A 27235-nucleotide genomic window follows, 5' to 3' on the forward strand; every position below is an offset into this window, starting at 1 on the left:
ATTTCCACTATGATAAAAAAGAATACATAACTAATAGGCTAGTAGACTAATATATAGAGAAACTATGAGATTTTTTATGCAGAACCCAAGATCAACTAATATGATCAAGAACTCACAATTTCATTTAAGACACCAAAGGAATTTAATCATATGAAAAGCCTTCCTACTTAACAGTCTATCAAGAATGATAGGAATTAAGATCACTAAAAAATGGAAGATTAAAAAAAGAATAGAAAAAATGCCACAAAGAATTATGTTGATAAATAGATCTTCTTTTTACTCAACAAGAAGGATAAAGACACATCTCTTGAATAAGACACACAATATTATTAATTTCAATCTTGAATATTTATAATGAAGACTTGATGACTTATTTATAGAGTAGGCTATGTGAATAAAAAAGATAATAAAAATCTCTTAATTTAAAATTACAATTATGTAAGAAATTAATTAAAATTAAAGTCTAAATTCCTAACTAGGAGAGATATGGTCTTCTCCCTTTATTAGAAAATATTATGAATGATTTAGGAGGAAGATTTATGGTAATTTAAGGTTGTCTATGAAGGCTTCGTTGATAGTTGCTCACAATTTCCTCTTTTCCCTTTTCTTGGCCGATTGCTTCATTTTCTTTCTCATTTCCATCATGTGCTTGAAGCAATTTGATAAGACCATTATGCTCTTGGGTTAATTGGTTGGGTAGCTTCTTTCTTTGGACTTCTTTAGTAGATCCAAACCCATTTTCCTCATTAATCCAAGCTTGGATGAGTTGGAGAGCTTGTTGTAATCTTTTGGTTTGACTCCTTATTATAGGCCTACTTAGCATGATGGTGTCTCGTCCAAATGGCATAAGGTGATTCATGCTCACATCATCTCGCTCCTCTTTAAGAGGATCCGTCCTCAAATCTGGACCTGCATTAAAAACAAAAAGGTCACCAACATTAAAGGTTGTGGAAACGCCATACGTATATAGGAGGTTTATATTGTAGGCATTGTCATTGATGCACTTTAAGATCTGGAATGGGCCAATTCCCTTGGGGTCCAGTTTTGACTTCCTTTGTTTAAAAAATCTTTTCTCCTGCATATGAATCCATACCTAATCTTCAAGTTGAAATGTGACTTGTTTTCTCCCTTTATTGGCTTTGTGGGTATTCGTTCTTTTTCTCTAAGTGTTCCCATGTCTTTTTGCGTATATTTTTTACTAATTCTACTATTTATTGTCCATCCAGAATAGCAAGTTCCTACAAAGGTAAAGGAGTTACATCAAATAGCGTTAGTGGATTAAACTCATAATACAATCTCAAAAGGAGATAAACTGGCAGAAAAGTGAATAGTTCTGTTATAAGCAAACTTCACTAAAGGTATACACTCTTCCCATGTTTTTAAATTTTTTTCAACTATTGCCCTTAATAGGGCTCCAAGAGTCCTATGAACTACTTATGTTTGTCCATTTATCTGGTGGTGATATGCAATGGAAAATAACAGTTTATTCCCCAATTTAGGTCACAAGACTCTCCAAAAATAACTTAGGAATTTGACATCCCTAATACTAACTATGGTTATGGGGACACAATTTAGTCGCACGACATCACTAAAAAATAGGTTGGCTATATTTATTGGATCATCTATTTTATGACACTATAAAGTGTGATATTTTAGTAAACCTGTCCACTACAACAAATATACTATTACTTGTCTAGTCCTCGGTAGTCTTAACACAAAATCCATAGAAACATCCATCCATGGTGCTAACGGAATAGATAACAGAGTTTATAGTCTGTGTGGTAACGACCTACACTTAGCCCGTTTATATGTAATACACTTTTCACACATTCACTCTACATCCTTGCGTATGTTAGGCCAATGGAAGTATTCCTGTAGGATATTTAGAGTCTTAGCTACCCCAAAATTTTTCATGAGTCCCCCACAGTGTGACTCATGTACTAACAGTTCCTGTTGGGAGCATACAGGTATATACAATTTTCCATCCTTAAATAGAAACTCGTCGTGCCTATAGAACTTCTCGAAGGCATGTTTTTGACATGCTGCATAAAAATTAACAAAGTCACTATCATTAGGATATAATTCCTTAATATACTCAAATTATACTAATTTAGAACTAAGAGTTGTAAGTAATACATACCTCCGTGATAATGCATCTGCTATTACCTTTCTTGTACTTGATGATGTAAGGAAAGGTTTAAATGAATTCCACCCACTTACTAGGTTGGTGGTTGAGCTTGCCTTGCCCTTTTAGATATTTTAATGATTCATGATCTGTGTGGATCATGAACTCCCTAGGCAGGAGATAATATTGCCATACCCCTAGTGCTATCACTAGTGTATACATTTCTTTATCGTAGGTGGAGTAATTAAGGGGTGCATCGTTGAACTTTTCACTAAAATAAATAATGTGGTGTCCTTCCTGTAGCAGTATTGCTCCTAAACTGATACCTAAAGCATCACATTCAAACTCAAATGTTTTGTCAAAATTCAGTAATTCTAGAATAGACACAGTACACAAATTTTGTTTAAATAAAGTAAAAGTACTTTTCTATTTATCAGTCTATACAAATTTTATATAATTTTTAATAAGTTTATTTAAAGGTGCAGCTATGGAACTAAAATCTTTCATAAACTGTTAGTAGAAATTGGCTAGCCCATGGAAATTCCTCACCTCACTTGCAATCTTAGGCGTGGGCCAATCTCTAATGGCTTTTAAGGAAAACTCTTTAAATACCAAATCTCGCAGAAGAGGAAAAAACTTGGGAAAGAGGAAAATATCTTGGTGGAATTTCTTCTCCTAAATCAGCCACAATTAATTAAGATATTCCCTATTCAAAAAATTTTCCTTATAAGGAAATTATTATATCATATTTTAGTTGTAACTTTCTTAATTTTTCCTAGTTTTTCATTTTAGTTTAGATTTAATTTTCTATGTAATTTCTACCATTAACTAGGAGATTATTGTTTTCTCTTATTATTCGCATAACCTATACTATAAATAGATTAATAAGAGTTATAATTCAATTCAGAATTTTCAGCTTATAAAATTCAGGTATTCTTATTTTAAGCTTTAAGTTTGCAAGAGTGAGTGAGTGGGTCTTCGACTGACTTGTTGTGCTAGGAATTGGGATTACTTATCGAGGTAAGTCTCGTGACATCTTTTTAATTCTAGTTCTTTATTTCTTTCCCAGTTATCTTGGGTTTCACTCATCTGTTGAGTACAGGTCAAGTAGGGAGAGTTTACTTAGGGTTTTGAGTTTCTGATTGTTGATGTATATGCGGGATTTTGGATTCCGTTGTTGATCCCAAGTTCTGCATCATTTTACCTTTTCTTCATCTACTTTTATGCTGTTGTGATGTGAACTCACCTAGCAAGTGCACTAGTTCGAAGACAATTATTAGAATCTCAACTAATCGATATTATTTGGCCAATAACTAAGAGAATGAGTATAAATTAAAGCTTAACAAAAAAATGATGAATTAAGACTAATTAACAATCAAGATATAATGACGGTTAAGATCTTAGAATCCACTTTATGTTCAACTATGAATTTTCCTAATTCAATCTATAACCAAAACTTTCACCCAATTTCATTCAATCATGTAGTAATATATTTCTTAAGATCAATTACCCTATCTACTTCATAATAACACACATATCTCTATGAATCAGTATGAATTGGAGCATTAACATTCAATCTTCAAATATATAGATCATGTTAAGTATCTCTACTCACATTCAATCTATTGTGCTAACTTGATATTCTAATGAACAATTAATCTCTCAATTCAATCATTCATCATAAATCAATAAATAGGTGATCAATCTATTTATACATTAAGCCACAAGATAACAAATAGGGATTGGGGAAAAAAACTTTCATATATTGAAGAAGAAAATCACAAAGTATCCCTTAGGGTTTCATCAAAGATCCCAACAGAAAAGTTTAGTTGTACATTTTAAAGAAAATTGGAAGAATCAAATCTAAAGGAAATATGAAATGATTAAGAATAACCCATTAAAATAAGCTCTTAATGTTTACAGCCATATTCTCTTTTCTCCTCCTCTGATCTGTCTTTCTTTTTTGAGATAATCCCTCTTTTATATAATTCAAGGCTTAATACTTTGACAAAGTCTAAATCTGACTTAGCACGTCCCACGGCCGTGTCGAATTGGCACACGACTGTGTCTTCCTTAGAATTACGTCGATTTTCAGATTGTAGACATGACACGACCGTGTCTCTGAGGCACACGACCGTGTCTCTCTCACTAAACGAAACAGAAACGTTGGCTTCTTAACACATGGCCGTGCGTTAACTCGGTTTTAGGGAACACGACCGTGTCTTCCAGGAACATGTCCGTGTCTCATTCCTCCTTGGAAACATAAACGCTAGCTCCTTAATACATGGCTGTGTGTTATGGCCATGTCTCTGATATCTTCATGTTTTAACTCTTTTCTGCCCAAATCTTACACCAATCCACTCTAATTTGCTTCTAAGTATGAGAATTCATTCCTGAAAAGTGCCAAAGACAATCCAACAATATGTGGTAAAAATCAATCCTAATTAACTCAAATGAAATAGAAAAATATCTATAAAATTCTATTACATCAACTCCCGCACGTTTGAGTTTTTGCTTGTCCTCAAGCAATCTTAAATTCATTCCACAGCAAAACCATAAATGAAATCCTCCTCATCAAGACTAAATTACCTCATGATAACACAAAATAATATGTACATAGGCACAATCATCTATGGAAGACAATTCAGTAACATTCTATGAGTACATCCGAAATATTCTATGAGTCATTCAATCATTCGTAATATCCAAGCTTTATAACCCAAAACATAATCAAGCTGAATTGGCAAAATAGTAGGCATACATGTAACTTTATTTTTACACACCTTATTAGTTTGTCTGAAATGTCAGTCAAATTTTTTATGTGAATGCAGAAATTGGTGATGTCGGCCCCTGGTTACTCAATTGGTCACTCTTCCAAATGGCTACTAGCTCTACTCATAATCACCATTTTATTTTTCGAGCCAAATTGGTCCACTAAGGCAGCTATGTTCTCATGGCTCAAACTTGAGACCTTTGGCTAAGCTAGCATAGCGCCGAACCGCTAAGCTATGCCCAGTGGTGGTGTAAAATTGAGTGATCAACGGAGTAAGATTTTTTTTTTCTTTTGGCTACTAGTTCAACTCATAACTACCATTTTATTTTTCGAGCCAATTTAATCCACTAAAGAGTAAGCTCTCCCTACCAAAGGTAGCTATGTTCCCAGGACTCAAACTTGAGACCTCTGGTTAAGCTAACATAGCACCGAACCACTAAGCTAAGCCCATTAGTGGTGTAAAATTGAGTGATCAGCGGAGTATTTTATTTTTATTTATTTTTTACATGCATATATATCTAATTCTATTCCAAAATATGCTTTATTTTGTAAAGAATTATTTAGTTTAGACAAAGAAACGAATTTCATGACTCAAAGGATATAGAGGATTCTAAACTTTTAAAACTCGAATAAACTAAATAAGGTCAAATAGTTCCATTACTAAACTATTTTCTCAAACAATCTTATCCTAGTACATATAAATTTAATGCCATAATTATCATTATAGGTAGTCATGACACAACAGGACACATCAAGATCAAATTATGGAACTTCATTAAGATTTAGACAATAACAACAATTATAAAGAATTAGAATACCACTCCCCCATACTTAAATGTGACTATGTCCCAATAATTCGCAAAGTAAAAAAATAAAAGACAATGACAACAAATAAATGAAACTTCCCTGAAATTTAGATGGAGTAGCATCCACTACAACCTTGGTAAAGTTTGCAAAAAACCTAAAAACATACGGACAAACACTAAAGGAAAACAAAGCAAACAAGTTAGTGGTAAAGTAGAGAAGGCAAGTAAAAGATATAAAAGGTAAAGATAGACTGAAAAACAAACATAACAAAATTAAAATAAAAATAAAATAAGATAAAATAAAAATAAAAGTGAGACTAACTGTCTGACGGTGGGTAGAGTGGGGGCTGAAATCTTATATGCTGAAAGTACGCCATCATATAATGCTCCATTAGCCTTTGGCGTTCTTTAATCCTTTCTTGTCTCCTATTAAGCTACTCTAATCTCTCATCTATAATGGAACTTGAAATAGAACCTACTTCTATATAAGCTTGGGGAGAGTTAGGCCCACCCCCATCCATGCAATCATCGACCACTATATTCCCGTCCTCTAAAACCCAAGTATTTCCTCTCCTCTTAACCATTCCCATTCTTTGAAGACATGTTATGTACAGGGGTTCCACATCACAAGCCTTTGTTAAGCTCTATGTTGCTTCGTCGAAAAACACCTAAGTTCTCTGTTAGCATTATGACATAGGCCCTTATAACAATAGCGCCCTTTTTCTTATGTGTAATGCTTCTTATTTGGTAAGCAAACCATGCACCCAAATTTATCTTTTTATTCGTCACCATGCACTATAAATGGAATAAGTCAGTTTTAATAACTACCCCAGTAGTCTCCTTTTTACATAAAACACTACATGCAATGTACCTATGGAGATACTTCTATGTGTAGCTATTAAGAAGAGTGCTATTGGTGCTACTTGGGTTGTAATGAAGATCTACACGACGAATTTTTGACCAAAATGCAACTGGGATGAATGAATTAGGGAAATCAACATAACTGTTTCTATATGCAACACTATTCATATAGTCAGAAGTATAAAAGCCACAATGCACTACAAAAGTAGAAAAATGCATGCTAAAGTGACGCATGAGGGTATGGGAAGGATCAAATCAACTCCTGAAACTCATTCAACGTATGCAATACCAAAACAATAACCACCTTGAATTAAACCCTTCCCTCTAATTAAATCTACAATCCTAAAGGAAAGTAAAAACAAAGACTAGGAAAAATAAATAAGGAAAGAAAAAATGTAATGGACTTACTGATAAGTTGATCCCCACTCCTTACCTCAACAAGACTTTTGAAGACTCTCGCTTCCTAAAGAATTTGAAGAAGTTATTTTTAGCAAAAAAGTTAAAAGAAAAAAAGTAGAAACTCTCAAGAATACTCTCAAATTTATTATCAAAGGTTTGTTTTTACATCCTAGGAGCAAGGGCCTATTTATAGCCTTTTCCGGATAATTTAGATGAGTACAAAATCTTGAGATAATTAATAAACCAATAACCTAGATAAAATTCTATCTTAATCTAGGATAATTACATAATAAAATATTTATTCTATTCCAAATAAATTAATTAAAAAATCCTAAGTGATGGACTTATATTAAAATAATAATTAATTTAAATCCATATTTATCCCATGTGAAATCCATTTAAAACACATGTGGAAATTAATTTTAACATATGGCTATTTTGAAAAGTGGGTCCGAAGCATTTTTAGTAGATTTTAAAATAACAAAATAAATAAATATTAAGTAATTTAAATATTTTAAAAAGGAAAAAAGAGGGGCCGATTGGTTTGGGCCACCCAGATGGGTTGGGCCGACCGGTCTGCGCGGGTTGCATAAGAAAAGGCTAGCGGGAGTCGCGGATTGGTGGGCTTGGGTGTCTGCGGGCCCGTTTGTGGGGGGTTCGAGTGTTTGGCTCCTTGGGTCTATGCACACGCAGTCAGTTTCGTGCGTGCCCAGAGGGCCGCGTGCATGGGGTCTCCCAAGCGCTCGTGCGTGTGGTCCGTGCGGCACGTGTGCGTGTTTGTGGGCCGTGCGGGCTGGGCCGCATGTCTGGCACACGTATGGGCCTCTTCTTCGAGTGTGGGCTTTCCTATAATTCTTTAAGCCCATTAATCGTACTTGAGCTTTAAGCCTTCTTGCTTAGACAAACTTGGCCAATCTATTGGAATAATCTCAATTAGGAAAGCGTTTAGGGATGAAATTACTCTCATGTTCTAGGCATTCCTCATTGATGCAAGGTTGCATCTTTGGAACTAATTCTAGGCTTTCTAGGATCACATCATCCCCTCTTCTTAAAAAAGATTCGTCCTCAAATCTTGTCATTCATCAAAAGGATAATGGTTAGTGATAACAATAGAAAACACACCATACTTCACCGGTATGTTTACTTTGTTGATGCATGTCATGACTTGATTTGTAATTCCTTTAGAATCTGGATCAAATCTTCGTAGCCCACTTGCCATGGTAATTATTTGTAAGAGGAAAACAATATGACTTTGAAAGAGTGGTTAAGGCCAAAATGAATCTCCCTGTATGTAAGTACAATCAAACTTTCCTTTTCATAAGAGATATTCCTCAATATTCGGTCCCGGTCATCAAGACACTCCCTTATTTTCTTGCTCTATTTTTCTCAAAATTGGCCATTTTTAGCTGTTTGTTAGGCATCTTTTATGCTTAATGGGCCATTGACTTTCTTTGCGACCTTCTTTCTCTCTTCTACCCTTCTTGAGTGACTGACATGTATACCTTCTTTCTTGACTTTCTTGAGTATTCATCAAAGGATCATTTAATTTTGACATGATCTTCATGTGCCTCTTTTGGTGATAAATGTATAAAGACATGATTCAAACCATCCATTCGCAATGAATATCGATTGGTGCAGTTGTAATGTTGTACCTATCAATTAAACTACCAATGTCTCCCAAGTATCAAGTGACTGACATGTATAAGTACGATATCACAATATACCTCGTCATGATATTTTCTAATGGAGAATAATACTATGACTTGTTCGATAACTTGGACTTCACCACACTCATTCAACTACCATAATCGGTAGGGATTTGGATGTTTAGTGCATGTCAACCCTGCTCTTTCTACGAGTAGAGTGCTTGCTACATTAGCACAACTACCACCGTAAATGATCATTCCACATACCTTACTGTTGACAAGGCATCGCGTGTGGAATATGTTCGCCCTCTACTCGTTGCCTTCACTCCTAACATGTACGTTGAGAGTTCTTCAGACAACAAGGACGTTACTCCCAAGTGGAGCATCTTTGATAGACTGAGACATATTGTAGTACCTATAAGAAAGGTTAGTGAAAAGAATACATTTTATCCCTCACTTTCCGTCGTGTTTACCTCACATCCCTAAATCAACAACTTCATCTATTGAGTTGAGGGTTCATAATCAAAATTGCTTGAATCGGGTCTTCACATTAGTCCTTGTGACACAATAAGGAACCCTAAAGAATTCTGATTTCTACTGAAACTCAAAAACAAGCACACAGAAAAGAAAGTGTACCTCTTGTGTGTTAAGCGACTAGTAACAATTAGTCACTTAATTATGTAATGGAATAAATGTATAATAAAGAATAAGACATATATCACAAAGAATGACAATTTGGATGGATGCGTAGGGATCCGATCAATCCCAATGGATATAATCAACAGGTGTATCTTCCTATACTACCCCTAATTTATCGACTACACTCTAGGACTGGTCAATTTTCTTTATGCGATGTTGATACGGATTATAGAAATTCAATTCGAAAATTAAATGTGGATAGTGTGCAGAATGAAACAAAAGTTTTTACTCACACTAGTTAGACAATGTACTTTGCATTCTATTTCTGAAAGGATTTATGGTCACCAATTAGGCGGCTATTATGCTTTTGTGATGCAAAATACAAACAATGTGTCAATTACCTTATGAGTTGTAACTAGGTATTTTTTTTTATTTTTGATATATATGATTTTTTTTAAAACAATAACACGAACTACTTGAATTGAATGGATAGATATAAATTCAAGCAAGATGCAATACGAATTAACAATTAAATAGATTTGAATGTGCTAAAGCAAATAAAGATAGATTTAGGTTTCTAAAAGCCAAAGCTCTGATACCAGATGATGCAGAAAGATATGGGATGATCGAATCAACTCCTAAAATTCACTCAACTTATGCAATACCAAAACAATAACCACTTAGAATTAAACCCATCTCTATAATTGAATCTACAATCCTAAAGGAAAGTAAAAACAAACACTAGCAAAAATAAACTAGGAAAGAAAAAACGCCACGAACTTATCGATAAGTTAATCCTCGCTCCTTGGCTCAACAAGACTTTTGAAGACTTCCACTTCCCAAAGAACTTGAAGAAGTTAATTTTAGCAAAAATATTAAAAGAAAAAAAACCGAAGCTCTCAAGAATACTCTCAAATTTATTATCAAAGATTTTTTTTTACATCATGGGCAAATGCCTATTTATAGCATTTCCTGGACGATCTAGATGAGTATACAATCTTGAGGTAATTAATAAAATAATAACCTACATAAAATTCTATCTTAATCTAGGATAATTACATAATAAAATATTTATTTTATCCCAAATAAATTAATTAAATAATACTAAGAGATAAATTTATATTAAAAGAATAATTAATTTAAATCTATATTTATCCTATGTGAAATCCATTTAAAACACGTGGAAATTAATTTTATCGCATGGGTATTTTGAAAAGTGGGTCCCAAGCCTTTTTAATAGATTTTAAAATGATAAAATAAATAAATATTAACTAATTTAAATATTTTAAAAAGAGAAAAAGGGAGACGGCCGATTTGGGTTACCTGGATGGGCCGGGCTGGCCAATCCATGCAGGTCGCACGAGAAAAGGCCCGCAGGAGTCGCAGGCTGGTGGATTTGGGCCGTTCGCGGGCCTGTTCGTGTGGGGTGCAGGCGTTCGGCCCCTTAAGTTTGTGTGTGCACAGTCAGTTCCACGCAGGCCTAGAGGGCCACGTGCGTGGGCGCTCTCGGGTGCTCATACGCATGGTCCGTGTGGCCACGTGTGCATGTTCGTGGGCTGTGCGGGTTGGGCTGCATATCCGGCGCACATGTGAGCCTCCTCCTCGGGCATGGGCTTTCTTACAGTTCTTCAAGCCCATTAATCATATTTGGGCCTTAAGCCTTCTAGCTTGGACAAACTTGGCCAATTTCTTGGAATAATCCCAATTAGGAAAGTGTTTAGGGATGAAATTACTCTTTTGTTCTAGGCGTTCCTCATTGATGCAAGGTTACATCATTGGAACTAATTTTAGGTTGCCTAGGATCACATCATAAAGTCCCTATTCATGAGATGAAACTGGATTGCATCCTCATTTTCTAAACTATCATTAGAAAGTATAAAAATGGTTAAGAATTCATAGGTTAATTCGTTATAGGATGGCCTATGGATGTTCAAAAGATGTTCCCAACCTACATCGAAGATCAACCCCATAACTTCATCCTGCAATCCCAATTTTTCCAAATCAGAAAAATAAATATACCTGTGGGGTTTGATTTCGCGCTTCCTGATTTATTGAAATCTTTCTTGATGTGTTTTATTGTCGAAGGTAAGCGATCGGTCAATCACTGCCTCTAGTGGTGTAGCAATACTCCTTCAAGCAGATGTCTTCGATCACTTTTTGCCAGTAGCCATTTTCCTATAATTAAAAGAAAACTATTCAGAATAGGGCATAATAGAACAATGAGGCTAGAAAGTATACCCATAAGAATCATGTTATTGTTTCTTAAAACAAATGAAAAAAAAAGATTAACATTAGGTATTTTGCATATAAAAACAATTCTAAAGAACCTAATAGGATTAATCCAACTTCATCAATTAGTTCCATAAACTTAACATGATTAAAAATGTTGAGAGACATCAAGCAGGGGCACCCATTATGTACAACACTAACCAATTCGGGTTCAAGAGCAATTATACAACTTAGAACCTTGAATTTGAATTCATGGCATAATTGGGGCAAAATTAAACATCAATAACATAGCCAAGTAGAACCCATATCGCTCCACCAATAATTCACATCAAGATTACCCAAACTGAGAATTTAAAATTGAAAAGTGAACCTTAAAGTTGAAAAATAAACATGAAAAATGGGAAGAAGCTTACCTTATGATATGAATTCCTCGATAAAGTGCAGGGAGATTGAGTGAGTTTTGAAAAAGAGGGATTTTATTTGTGATGCAGTGAAGAACAATGAGAGAGGGTTTTATAATGACACGGGCACGTGTAAAACCACACGGGTGTGCGTTAGAACAACAGGGCATGTGTACAACAACACGAACATGTGTTGTATCCAAGAATTATGGAAATGACAATGGCTTAACCCACCGCCATGTCTTGTTCGTATGGGAGATACACGGGCGTGTACATTTGACACATGGTCGTGTGATAAGTACTGTATGTGCTGAAACTTTGTTTTTCCTATCAGAAGTAATTTTAAATTTACTACCTAAAAATAATTCCTAAATATCTGAAGTTTGGAAAAAAAAAACATAAATATACATATCTTGGTTGCCTCCCAGTTAGCGCTTGTTTTTCCTCCTTAGCTTAACGTAGCAAGTGTCTTCAAGAGTTGTCAAGAGGGATAATAACAGTCATGAGCTCATCTCCTGCTTTATATGGTTTTAATTGTTGATCATTAACCTTAAAAGTACCTTTCTCTGGGTGAGTTACTTCAATTGCTCCACCTGGCCACATCTGAGTAATTATGAATGGACCCGACCACTTTGATTGTAACTTGCCCGAAAACAATTGAAGTGGAGGGTTGAAGAGGAGCACATGTTTCCTAAACTTGAAGTTTTGTTGTAATATGTGTTGATCATTCCACATTTTTATCTATTCCTTGTAGATCTTTACATTCTCATATGCATTGAGATGCAACTCGTCTAGCTCATTGAACTGAAGGGCTTGATGTTTACCTACAGCTTTTAAATCGAAGTTTACAAATTTTAATGCCCAATATACTTTATGCTCTAACTCTACTGGTAAATGACATGGCTTCTCAAAACCAATCCTATATGGAGACATACCAATAGGGGTTTTAAATGTAGCCCACTAAGCCCATAAAACATCATTAAGTTTCAATGCTCAATCTTTTTAATGCGTGTAATAGTTTTCTCAAGGATCCTTTTTAATTCTCTATTCGAGATTTCCACTTGGCCACTAGTTTGAGGGTGATAGAGCATAGCTAATTTATGCTTCGCACCATATTTAGCTAGAAGCTTTTCCAATTTTGTGTTGCAAAAATGTGTACCCCTATCACTAATTAAAGCTCTTGGTGAACCAAACCCAGTGAAAATATTTTTCAAGAACTTGCAAACTATCCTAGCATCATTAGTAGGAGAAGCAGAAGCTTCGACCCATTTAGACACATAATCTACAGCAACTAGGATATACTTATTACCATAAGAACTGGGAAAGGGTCCCATGAAATCTATTTCCCACACATTAAAAATCTCACAAACAAGTATGTCGTTCAAAGGTAACTCATGTTTTCTAGAAAATTACCTGTTCTTTGGCATTCATCACATGACTGAACATATCTATGGACATCTTTAAACACATTAAGCTAATAGAAAATTGATTGGAGGACCTTTGCTACATTCCTTGTGGCTCCAAAACTTTAGCTTCCTTAGTGTGACATAATTTAAGGATCTCTTCAATGTCATGGTCAGGGATGCATCTCCTTATCACTTCATTTGCATATATCTTATACAAGAATGGATCCTCCCAAAGTAATTATTAATATCAAAAAAGAATTTCTTCTTTTGCTGGTAGGAAAAATCACTTGGGATAATATTAGTAATAAGGTAATTAGCAAAATCCGCATACTAAGGAGAGTTACTTACCTCAACCATGCATAGTTGCTCATTTGAAAAATTATCGTTGAATGCATCTTTATGAATTATTTTGTCTTCTAGATTCTCTAAATGAGAGAGATGGTCTGCTACCAAGTTTTCAACCCCCTTCTTGTTCTTGATCTCCAAATCAAATCTTGAAGAAGTAGGATTCATCTAATCAATCTCGGTTTTAGATCTTGTTTAGCTAGGAGATGTCTCAATGCTGAATGGTCTATAAAAAGAGTTACTTTATATAAAATAAGATAAGATCTAAAATTTATCAAAAGCAAAAGCAACAGCTAACAACTCTTTTTCAGTTGTTGTGTAATTCTGTTGGGTGTCCATTAGAGTCTTACTAGCATAGTAGATAGGTTGGAAGTATTTGTTGATTTGTTGTCCCAAAATAACCCCAATTGCATAATCACTCATGTCAAACATGATTTCAAATGGGAGGTCCCAATTTGGTGCCGCTATGATGGGCACACTGATCAATTTTTTCTTGAGAGTCTCGAATGCCTTCATACATTGCTCGGAGAAGTGGAAGGGCGCCTCTTTCTGCAGAAGGTTGGTTAATGGTTGTGCTAATTTGGAGAAGTCTTTTATGAACCTCTAGTAAAACCATGCATGGCCTAAAAACTCCTCACTGCTTTGACTGAAACTGGTGGTGGCAGTTTCTCAATTGCCTCTTTCTTAGCCTTGTCCACCTCAATCCCCTTGTGCGACACTGATCACCAAATTGGTCTCCTCACATCTCCTTAATACATGCTTAAGATTGCCCAAACATACATCAAATGAAGTACCAAAAACAAAAAAATCATCCATGAATACCTCAATAGTTTTCTCCACTTGCGGTGGCGATTCACCTCGGGTTGGCCGTTTTTGGCCGTTTTCGGTCGAATTCGGCCACACTTGCATCGGTCCCTGCGATAAAACAACCCTAGGGCCCTCGGTGGGCCAAAAAATCACGAAAAAATGAAACTTACCAGCGGCGGTGCTCTCGGGTGCGGCGGCTCCTCCGGCGTGAGTCACGTTTTGATGTTTGGCTCCGATCAACCTGTAGAGAAAAGAACGGTGATCACAATGGTATAAAATTTTCATCGAACGGAGGCCGGGAAGGGCCTCATCGGAGGCAAAAACAGAGGGGGGACGCGGCGGCACCGCTGGACTACGGCTGGGTTTTCCGGCCGTTTGGCCAGTGGTTTGGCTTCGGTTTGGCCATAGGCGGACTCAGCATCAAAAAAAGAGCCAGGAGGAGAAAATTTACCTTGATCGACGGTCGAAAACTTCCCCGGTGCGGCAGCGGGTGGCAGCGGCCGGCTCTTCCGGCGTCTGGTTCTTCTTCTCTGGCGAGGCACTGGCAGCTAGGGTTTTGTGGTCAAGTGTGGGTGGGGTTATTTATACCCTTTTCCTTTTGATCTCAACCGTCCATCAAGATTAGATCTGGGCCGTTCGATTGCGATTTAATTGGGATTAAATCTAGGCCGTCCATCGCGATGCAATCTGGGCCGTCCGTACGCGTGAATCTGGGCCATCCGTCCGCACATTTGATCTGGGCCGTCCGTGCGCGTGGGAACGGATCTTGGTCGTCCGATCGCGCGCACGCGGATCGCCCACGTGGCCCGTCCCGTGGTCAGCGTTTCCTTGCCACGCGACATGTCCTAGTTGGCCGGGAGTTTCTGACCGGGCCGCTAACGTGGCTGCTGACGTGGGTGTTGACATTGCACAACTTTTCTAAATTACGTTTTGACCCCTGATTTCCGATTTTCTTTTCAAAAATACCCCCAGAATCCAAATTTTCACCCCTTTTTCCTAAAATCAATTTCAATTAAATCCAAATAATATTTTTACCCAATTTTATCATTATTATTATTTTTATTTTCATTAAATTAAATTAAATTAAATCAAATTAAATTAATTAAAAATCTAAAAAATTCAAATACAAAAAAAGGAAAGTAGAAAAAAAAAATAATAATAAGAATAAAATTAAAACACTTGGGTGTTACAACAATAAACACCATAAAATTAACGTCTAATCCTCATTATCAATCTTGATATCTATATTACTTATATCCTTAATAATAAAATTAAGTTCATCAAGATGGTGTTTAATGAACATACCTTTAATCATCCTTAAATTGTAAAGCATTTTCTTCAAATAAGGCAATTCATCAGTGATTTTGCGAAGTATAACTCTTCTAATTTCTTCCATATAGCTAAAGCCTAAATTTCTCTAGCAATTTCTTGCAAAACATTATCAATTATACTCATAAAAATCACACGTAAGACTCTCTTACATATATGTCTTATCTGACTTTCTCAGATCCTCAGGGAATTTTTCTTCAATTGCCCTCCATAAATCTTGTAAAACTAGGGACGATTTCATTTTAATTTTCACATGCTGAAACTTGTAACAATATTAAACTTCTAAATCTCATACTTTGCGGATGTCATCTAAAATTTTTAAAGTGTGCACTAAAACAAATAAAGAGAAATACCACTGTTAGAAACAAATAATGACTCATAGAGAAACACCACTATGCAAAAGATTATTGCGTGTAACCACCAAAGTACTCCACATACTGCCACGTATGGGCGCACACACTGCCATGGTACCGCACGCATCGTTGAATGTGCCATCACTGGGACCACCACACACTGCCTCTAACTGATTGGAAATCACCACATAATTGTGGATGCTCTCATATTCGGCACATATCCCATGGAATAAATGCCTAAAAAAGATGTGAATTTGGCTTCACACAGTCGGTTAATGCCTTCATCTTCCACATGCAAAAAGACTACACCACTTTGTCGATCATACAAATTTAAATAGATCACCCTCTATGTGATCTCTTTTCAGCTTGCCGCGACTCTATCTTCATCAAGCACACTGTGCACCATTCACATTGCTTCCTCCATCGCGATCTCCTTCAGTTTCTACGGAGCTGCACAGATTGTTTTGTATAGATTGGGGCTGTTGCGCCAATCGTTTCACCAGGAACATACATTCTTCTGGCGTCACGCCACATCTGGTCACCATTCATAAATCTAGTTGTTGCTGGTAAAGATGTCACACCACCGTGCCTAGTTTTTCCTTCAGGTGGCAGTCGGGAATGAACTACCAAATCTATTTTATCTTGGCTTTCTCTTTTTTTCTCTCTCTCTCTATAACCGAGGCTCTAATACCACTTGTTTAAGAAATTAATTCCTAAATCGCACACGATCATAACAAAGTAAAAGTAAAAAAAAAAAAAACATAAGATTTAGCATGGTTCGACAGTGTGCCTACATCTGTAGATAAGACCGACAAGAAACTTTTACACTATGATCCAAAGAGAGTACATCCTTAGTAAGTTAGTAGACCAATATATAGAGACACTATGAGAGTTTACTCCCACATAACTCTTTAGGATATATATATATATAAAATAATCCCTAGGAAAATTGTAAAGTGTCCCCCTCTAATAGATACAAATCCTCAAGATAAATATGAAATATCTCTATGATCATATATGAAATTCCCATAATCAAGCTACATCAACAGGAAGTAACATGAATGAGCAAGGAACTAGTACCGTTACCAATTTGACTAGGAGATTGAACAGGAGTTGAAACCAGTTTCTAATCATTTATATCAAACCACTAAATAAATCTTTAGCATTGGTTAAAGAAAAGGCCTTCACTATTATGAGAAACTTACATACCCATAAATAATGAAGAATGGTAAAATCAATCATCAAGAACTCCACTAGAAAAAATCTTGTAAGAAGAGACTATAGTAAATCATGAGAAGAAGAAGATAGAATGATATCAACAACATGCAATAGAATTATAGTTACATGAAAATCATGCTTGTAGATAAATATAAAATGTTTGCTCTATTTAAGGTGAAATCTTGAGTAGAAAAAAAGGATATAAAACATTGAAAGCAAGCTCAGGGGGAATTGTTTAAGAGTATAATATTGAGTTCACAGACATGTAAAGGATAATTAGAGTTATCAAATATATGAGGCGCTTTATGAAAATGTCTTCTTTAAGAATGCCATGGAAGAATACAATCTTTACATCAATTTGGTGAATAGGCCAATGGTGGGAGATTGCAATTAATAAAATAATATAAATGATAGATGACTTGATATTCTAATAGAATTGTAAATTCTAGGGTATGACATTTATACGATGAAGGATTTTTGGAAAAGTTATTGATATTCTAACACAACTATAAATTCTTTATATACTTGTCATACGTCGTTAGTATCTTATGAATATCATTTTTTACACTTTCTATTTCAAAAAAAGAATAGATGACTTGATAGTAGAACTATATGCTTCATCATATCAATATCACGTCGTTGCCAAAACCTTTGAAAAACTAAACTAGCTTTACAACACTCTAGAGAGCTATCAACCTTCTTTTTAACCTTGTATACCCAATGACATCCAACAATCTTAGCTCCTAGTAATAGTGAAACCCGTTGCCAAGTGTTATTGCCAAGAACATCAAACTGATTGTCATGGCTTGCCTCTATTAAGAGAATTAATAGCTACATAGGATTTGCATTAATCAAGCAAATCAGAGGCAGTGATGGCAACAAGAAATGTATTCTTGAATTTCGGTCTAAGATATCTTATGTAACTTTGAGTGAGTAGGTATGAGGATTTATCATAAGAGGAAATGAATAAGGATTAAAAGTTGTAGAGATTGGTGGAGGTTGAGGGACAATTTTATATTACAAAAAGTTAGTGATAGATAGGTTTTGCTTGATGAGGTAGTGAAGTATTGTGTTTATAGTAGATAATTATATATTTAAGATGGTCTTAGGGAATAAAGAAGTCTTAGAAGTGATTAGTGAATCAAAGACATTATCTGATGGTGAGGGAAAAAGTGCAATTAAGTACATAGCATAATGAAAACTATTGTTTACAAAAAATCACATGTTAAAAAACAATAACCTTTTGAGTAGCAATATTGTTGCAAGACTACATAATATATTACAAAATATTCATGTGTATGTTAATGTAATCATTAGTTAATTTTTTATATATAAGAGGATAATTTTAGGCAACAAATTAATATGGTGATTTATGTTGTTACCATATATAGATCCCTCTTTTGTGTATATATATCCCTAACCAATTAGAATAAAAGATAAGAAATATTTTAACTATTTTTATGTTATTTTACATGGTACTAGAGCTAGGGTATGAGAGAGAGCCATATTAGATCATACCAGAAGATTAAACCATTCCTAACACTAGCAGTAGTTGACAGAGCCAATTCCAAACGAGCTTTAGCAACCAGACATGGAGAAGGTGAATAACGTGACTGACAAAGCCGACTCCATACGAGTTTTGGAGGCTAAACATGCAGAAACGTGAGTCGTGGTTGAGTCTACTAGTGAGTAGCACAACGGCCTAAAAAAAATACAGATCGGCAGAATGAGGTAGATCAGCATGAAACATAGTTACGCGATGATCTCCACATGCATGTCTAGAACCAGAGGTGTTATATGACTGGATCTGCGCATGAAACCAGAAAGCCAGAGACGAGGAAGTAGAGGCAACAACCAAATCGCACAAAAACCATATTCTAACAGGTTTTCGACGCGATTTTATTAGATATATTTTGGATTTAGGCATGTCGTGGCTCTATGGTGATTTTCAATCAAAGAGACAACACAAGGTTTTCTAGTGGTGGCACGTATGGCGAAGTGTGGTTTTCCAATAGTGGCACATGCAATGGCGTGTGATTTTTTGGTGGTGGTCGTGAGCTTTTGGTGATGGCATATGGGTCTAAGTACTCTGTCTACATCTTAATTTCTAGTGTTTTTTTTTATTATCTATATTTGGTTTCTATTTTCATGGGTGTTTTGGGAGACATTGTTTAGTTAAGGGAGCCCATTGATGATCGCTGATCGAAAATTATTGAACCTAAATTGAATGACATTAATTTTTTGGAATGGAGTAAGACTATTAAGGTTTATCTATTCAATATTAATAAAGATGATCACTTTGTTTAAGACCCTCCTACTGATGGAACTAAACAAGTATGACTAAGAGATGATGCATAATTGTTCCTTTAATTGAGCAAACAGGTGATGGTGAACCTCTAGCTCAAGAACAACTGTCATTTATTCGTGTTTATTTTAGAAGACCACATGCTAATGATAAATGTCTCGCACTAGTTTCTACATTATCTGATCCTGCCCCACATGACCTTGATCTTCCCATTAGTCTTTGCAAAGGTAAACACCAGTGCAGCCTCTCTAACTCTACTTATCTCATTGTTAATTATATTTCATATGATCATTTATCTTCTTTAGATGCCTCTTTACTTGCCTATATAGATTCAATTTCATACCTGAGATAGTTAAGGAGGCTCTGAACCACCATGTTTGAAACAGTGCAATGCTTGAGGAGATAAATAGAAAATCATATTTTAGGATTTGGTGGATTTACCCAAAGGTAAAATGGTTGTGGGATACAAATTGGTCTTTTTAGTTAAAGGGGATTTAGATGACTCTGTGGTAAGACTTAAAGCTAAAGTGGTAGGAAAAGACTATGCTTATACTTATGGGGTAGACTATTCTGATACATTCTCTCTAGTGACCAAACTTATATTTATATGATTATTCATCTCTATTACGGTATCTCGAAACTAGCCCTTACATCAACTAAAGTATTAAGAATACATTTCTTCATGGTGATCTCTTACAAAAAGTATATATGAAATAACCACTTGGGTTTGTTGTTCAGGGGGAGCATGGGAAGGTTTGTCATTTGAAGAAATCCTTATATAGTTTGAAGTAGAGTCCCAATATGTGGTTTGACAAGTGTAGTGAAATAGTTTTAGAAATTGGATTGAAGAAAAGCAAGTGTGATCACTTGATATTCTATAGATAATTAATAGCTAATATTATATTTATTATTATTTATGTTGATGATATTGTCGGTATGAGAGGTAATTATGTAGGACTATCTTCTCTCAAGTCATTCTTGCATATCAAGTTTCATACTAAAGACTTGAGTTAGTTAAAATATTTCTTAAGAATAAAAATAACAAGAAATAATAAAAGATTTTCTTATCTCAAAGGAAGTATGTACTTGATCTATTTGTAAAAACAAGAAATTTGGTAGTTAAGTCATGCAATACATTAATGGCACCAAATGTATGTCTTACAAAAGAAAATGGCGAACCCCTTAATGATCCGAAAAAGTATAAGTGCCTAGTTGGGAGATTGAACTACCTCACAGTGACTTGTCTAGATATTGCATATCATGTTAGTGTTATTAGGCAGTTTATGTGTACATATACAGTCAAACATTGGGAGGATTTGAAATAGATTTTGTATTACTTAAAAGATACTCCAAGATTTACCATATTGTTTAGCAATCATGGGCATACTCATATTGAATGCTTTGCAAATGCTAACTGAGTTGGATCTAAAATTTATAAACGACCCACTACAGACTATTGTGTTTTTGTTGGTGGGAACCTGGTATCATAGAGAAGTAAGTAGCAAACCATTGTGTCCATGCCTAGTGTAAAGTCAGAATATAGAGGTATAGTCCAGTTCACATGTGAAGTCTTATAAATATAATACATTTTAGTTGAAGTCGGTTTGAAGCCCATATCACCGGCAAAGCTCTAATGTGATAATCAGAGTGCCTTTCATATTGCCCCTAATATAGTATACCATGAAATAAACATACATATCAAAATTGATTATTACTTTATCCGTGAGAATATTTAAGAAAATTTGATCTCTACAAATTATATGAAGACATGGGAATAAGTAGGTGATATATTCACAAAGTCTTTAAATAAAACTCGGACCGAATATTTTCGTAATAAGGTAAACATGATTAATATATATACTTGAGCTTGAAGAGAAGTGTTATAAGACTACATAATCTATTATAAAATATGTTTGTATATATTAATGTAATCATTAGTTGTTTTTTCATATATATTAGCCTAATTATAGGCGATAAATTGATTTATGTTGTTGTCATATATAGATCCATCTTTAGTATAATTATATCCCTAACCCATTGAAATAAAAAGATAAGAAATATTTTACCTATTTTTTTTGTTATTTTACAAATATTAAAAAGTAAATCTTATAATTGTCCAAGTATCCAATAAAAACATATTTAATAGTCCGAGGACTAAACTTATCATTAGTATGAGAATGGTAAATTGGGATAACCAAACACCCACATATAATAATGAGTAGCTTTTTTTGGTAGAAAAGCTCAGATGAAGTAAAAGTCTGTTAATGACGTGGACAAACGTCTTCAAAGCGCTTTAACAGAAAAAAAAGGGTACTGAGGCTTGAAGAGGTAGTTTGTGAACTATATATATATATATGATGGTTTTGCTATTAAGTATAAGGACAAGATAATTTCATATAGCAAAAGTCTTAACTGTCTTGACAAATATATCACCACCATCACATTAAAATTGATTAATTTTGAACCCAAATTGAGTTAACAAAAAATCATAAAAATTGAGCAAAGTATCATAACCATGAGATATTTGTTAAATGAAAATATTCAGTGTAGAAAAAGATAAAAAAGTATCAACGACCAGAGAAGAAGAGAGTTGAAGGAGGTCCAAACATAAAAATGTGTATTGGGAAATGATTCATGAACATGAACTAATGATTAAGAAAAGAAAGCCTAGTGCCTTTTTCTGTCAAGCTAAACCCACAATGAAAAAAATTGACTTTAGATATCGGAGAAAGGTCAGAAGGCCCCATTTAATTACAGATATTACAAAAGAATTGCAATACCCTAAAAGACTATGGCAAAAATCAAGGACCGTCGAGGAGAATCAGTATGTGTCCAGGACAGCATGGACACCTGCCTGAACAGTGAATTACATTCTCTGGCAGTGTGGTTGTAGCCCAAACAGAACTGACGCCGAAGAGATTTAGTTTTTTTTTTTTTTTTTTTTTTTTTTAATGATAAACTTGTGCTCTGGTAGTGTGAAAAAGTATTCTTGGGTGGTTCTTATTGATTAGCAATTTATAGCTTACAAGGGATTAGGTTGTAGAAAACTAATGGTACAAAAATACCACGGTAGAAGTATACATGGACTATATAGCATTCTAATAACAGATCAAATAATAAGAACACACACACACACACAGTTATATAACCAGAGTTGCAAATATCAAAATTTTCACATGGCTATGCTCGTACTTTTGTCATTTACCATGATGAATACCTATTCCACTTAAATAACTCCAAACTTCCCATTCCTCAGATGATTTCTGCAATATGCTACTTGTGATGTTCCTATCATTTATTGTGTTGCATAATCTGCAGGTCTGAGTCGCAGTTTATTCAGAAAATTGTTGAACAGGTTCAGAGAAAACTGAATCGAGTTGTATTGAATGTTCCCTCCTACATAGTTGGAACAGATCATATTGTAAATAAAATTAATTCATGGCTACGAGATGGAGCAAATGATGTTGCCTTGGCTGGTATCACAGGAATTGGGGGAATTGGGAAGACAACCATTGCCACAATTATTTATAACCAAAACTTCGGCAGGTTCCAAGCTAGTAGTTTTCTTGCTAATATCAGAGAAAATTCAGCAGAACCTGAAGGTTTGATTCACTTACAAAGCCAATTTCTTTCAGATTTGCTGAAGGGTCAAAAGATCTATGTACCCAATGTCTATGAAGGACTCTCCAAGATTAAGGATGTTCTATGTTGTAGAAAAGTTCTTGTTGTTCTTGATGATATAGATGACAAGGACCAAGTAAATGCGATAATAGGAATGAGTGAATGGTGTTATCCAGGAAGTAAAATCATCATAACAACTAGATATGAACATCTGCTACAGTTTGATGAGATATATAAGGAATTCAGGGTTGGAGAATTGCAGGATAATGAAGCACTTCAGCTCCTCAGTTGGCATGCCTTTGGGCAGGACAATCCCATTGAATCTTACAATGAGTGCTCAAGAAATATCATGAAGCACTGCCATGGACTTCCATTAGCTCTTAAAGTTTTGGGTTCTTCTCTCAGAGGCAAGAGAATGGATGTGTGGAAAAGTCAGTTGCGTAAATTAGAAGTAGTTCCCAATGACAAAATTCAGAAAGTTCTTAGAATCAGCTATGACTCGCTCCAAGATGATCTTGATAAAAATTTATTTCTTGATATTGCTTGTTTCTTTGTTGGAAAAAACAAAGATTACGTGGCTACAATCCTGGAGAACTGTGGGTTTATAACAACTGTTGGAATTGAAAATCTGATTGATAGGAATCTCTTATCAGTTGATGCGTCCAACAAACTAAGGATGCATCAGTTGATTAAAGAAATGGGTAAGGAAATTGTCCGCGAAGAATCTCCTAAGAATCCTGGAAAACGTAGCAGACTATGGCATGATGAGGATGCATTTAATGTATTAAAAGAGAAAATGGTAAGTAGTGTTTATAGACTTACAAGCTTATGTTTATCCACGCTTCTCAGTTAATGATGTCAGTTTGCAACTAATTCACTTTTACTATGGGTGTCTGTTGTAATTAGGGCACAGAAAATATAGAGAGCCTGACCCTTGACCTACATAGGTTAAAGGAAATCAACCATGGAAAGACGGTTACAACTGTAAACTGCAAAAAGAGATATCGTGATGAAGATTCTACATTAGTTCAAGATATGAATTCTACAAAACGGTGTTGTTTTAGCCTTTTCACCTGGAAACCAATGAATAAAACGACAAGAAGCTCATTTCCTGCATTGCATGAGCTAGACTTGGAAACCGATGCATTCAGAAATATGAATAGATTAAAACTTCTCCAGCTTAACTATGTGAAGTTTATTGGAGGTTATGAAAAATTTCCTAAAGGTTTAGTATGGCTGTGCTGGCATGGTTTTCCATTGGAATCCTTACCTGAAGAGTTTTATTTGAAGAAGCTAGCAGTTCTTGACATCCGCAATGGTAAGCTCAATCGTGACTGGAAAAGGGGCAAGGTATGATGGCAATCACTCTTCCTCCTTTTCTCTATCTTTTTCTTGTGTAAAAACTAATTATCATTTTTGTATAGCCTCTAGAAAAGTTGAAAATCCTCAATCTCAGTCATTGCCAGAAGCTTGTCCGGAGCCCTGATCTTGAAGGACTCCCCAATCTTGAGAAATTGAAATTGAAGTACTGCACAAATTTGATTGAGATTGATGACTCAATTAAATACCTGAAAGGACTTCTATTCTTAAACCTTAAAGGCTGCAAAAATCTCCAGAAACTTTCAAGTAAAATTGGCATGTTGACATCTCTTGAAGTAGTCATTCTGAATGGTTGTTCAAGACTTGAAAAGTTGCCTTCAAATTTAGACAAAATGGAATCACTGAAAGTACTTCTTGCAGATGGAACTGCCATAAATCGCTCAATATATTCCTCTCAATCATGGCTTTCAACTATCAAGCCCTCTTGGCTATTTCCAAAAAGAATTCCACGATCTCCTAGTTTTCCATGGGTCTCTTTGCCACGTTCTCTTGTAAGGTTGAGTCTTGCAAACTGCAATTTATCAGATGATGCTATTCCTAATGATCTTAGTTGCCTATCTTGCTTGCAAGACTTAAATCTTGCAGGAAACCCAATCCGCAGGCTTCCAGAAAGTATCAGCAACATCAATACCCTTGTTTCTCTTTATTTAAAAAGGTGTACAAAGCTCCAATTTCTTCCAGAACTTCCATTGAGTCTGAAAATGTTGGATGTAAGCTGGTGCACATCCTTGAAAAGGATTGTTAATCTACCAAAAAGTTCCATGGATAGCAGAATTGATTTGTTTGGTTGTACAAAACTAATTGAGATTCAAGACTCGTTCAAGTTAGAGCCAGTGACAGAGACAGACATCGATTTGATCATGAAATTGGCCTTGTTCAATCCAGAAACCATCCACAGCATTGAAGTTGATATGTACAGTATTCTTACACTTAAAACAAGAAAAGCTCCAGTCCAGGTTTCCTATCACATCTTTAAGTTCATAATACCTTCTTCTTGTTATCATATTTTATTTTTTTAGAAATTTTTGTCATTCCATCTTGGAACAGGTATTGCACGAACATGGTATATCTAGCATTTTCCTGGAAGGGAAGGAAGTTCCTAGTTGGTACAACCATCTTAATACGGGATCTTCTGTTTCCTTTGATCTATGTCCGCTTATTGGTCAAAAGTTCAGTGGCTTAAACATTTGCATTGTATATGGACGCAAGAATACACTAGATCGTCAATTTCCCAATTATTGGGAACTCAGGGTTGAAACTAAAAGTGCTAAGTGGTGCTATGGCCCAAGCTCTTGTGGAATTCCTAGACTGAATGAGAATATGTTATGGTTAAGCCATTGGAAGTTCGGGGACAAGTTGAAAGCTGGGGATCAAGTAACTGTTTCAGTAGAAATGAGTCCATTTGAGGCAACCAAGTGTGGCATCCATCTCCTATATGAATCAGATAATAAGGGCACTGAAAAGATGGCACAAAACACCTGCTATTGGCACCGGGCTCTTAATTTCAAGCACAGAGGTTTATGTAACATGAAAGAAAAGTGGGAGGCAGGGTTAGGGGAGGAGTCATACATTTACTACAGCGGTAAGTACGCAAGTTCATCAATTCATCCATCCCTGTGCATTGTATTATGCTTTGAGGAATTATTATTTGGTTAGGCAACCTCTTGCACTCTATGTTTTAGATCTCATTAAGAAAAGCTGCATCAATTAATTTAGTATTAGATTTTTTTAATGAAGTTTTCACAAGTCACAAAACTTAAGGTTTTAGATTTTGACAAGTAGTGGTTTTTTGACAATGTTTTAGAGATCTGTTGATCTGATACCATGAGAGAAGAAGGTCAAAAGCACTGAATCAAGAAGTTTGAGTCCTTCAGTTCCTTTCTTGATCTGCTTCTGATTCTGTCTTACACTTTGCCCTTTTCAGGTATCCATGTTGCGCTGTTTGTAGCATGTTTGACAGGGGGTTACAAGGCAATAGGTATATAATAGAATGGAAATTTTTATGTGACGCCACAGCAATTAAACCGTGGAGTTTGCAAGGCAATGGAGGTGATTGTTTTACGGCTTTAAGTTTAATGGAGCATAGTAATTATAATTATATGTCAAAAATAGACATGACTGCCCATGTCTAAAAATTTACATATTTTTTAATTAAAAACTGATTTTAAACAAATAAAATACTGTAACACTTGAAGAAGTAAAACGTTATCACTTGTTTTTTTTTTTTTTTTTATTACGTTAATTATAATAAAAGTTTGATTAAATCAATATAATGAGCGTCAACATTAGTTTAGTTATAATTTATTTTTGTACATTATTAAGTATAATTTCCTTTTATTATTTATTTACAAATAATTTTTAAGTATATTATTAAATTGTTTAATGATATAGTAGTGGTCAACATATAACTATTAATTGAGTAAAATCAAATACATAAATTATTAATATATTGATTAGATTATAAATGTCAAATGAATTAAGTCTTAATGAGATTATTATATACATAAGTGAAATTAATATTCTATAATAATTAGGTTTCCTTAAATTATAGTATTCATAACAGAACAAAAATTTAATTTAATCTTTTTTTTT

At 35.0% G+C, this 27235-nt stretch overlaps 1 protein-coding gene across 1 annotated transcript in view; it reads left to right on the forward strand.

Moving 5' to 3' along the window:
* LOC110822921 (disease resistance protein RPV1-like) overlaps window positions 1-26780 on the forward strand; it is a 40265-nt gene extending 13485 nt beyond the window's left edge. The window contains exons 2-6 of the mRNA XM_022053143.2: window positions 22961-24062; window positions 24170-24613; window positions 24688-25599; window positions 25691-26225; window positions 26568-26780. Of these exons, the coding sequence (XP_021908835.1) occupies window positions 22961-24062; window positions 24170-24613; window positions 24688-25599; window positions 25691-26225; window positions 26568-26629 (3055 nt within the window). The 3' untranslated portion in view covers window positions 26630-26780. The remainder of the gene's footprint in view (window positions 1-22960; window positions 24063-24169; window positions 24614-24687; window positions 25600-25690; window positions 26226-26567) is intronic.
* Window positions 26781-27235: the final 455 nt, after the last annotated feature.

Source organism: Carica papaya, chromosome 9, assembly GCF_054855325.1.
Source record: "Carica papaya isolate Zhongbai chromosome 9, ASM5485532v1, whole genome shotgun sequence".
Taxonomy (NCBI): Eukaryota; Viridiplantae; Streptophyta; class Magnoliopsida; order Brassicales; family Caricaceae; genus Carica; species Carica papaya.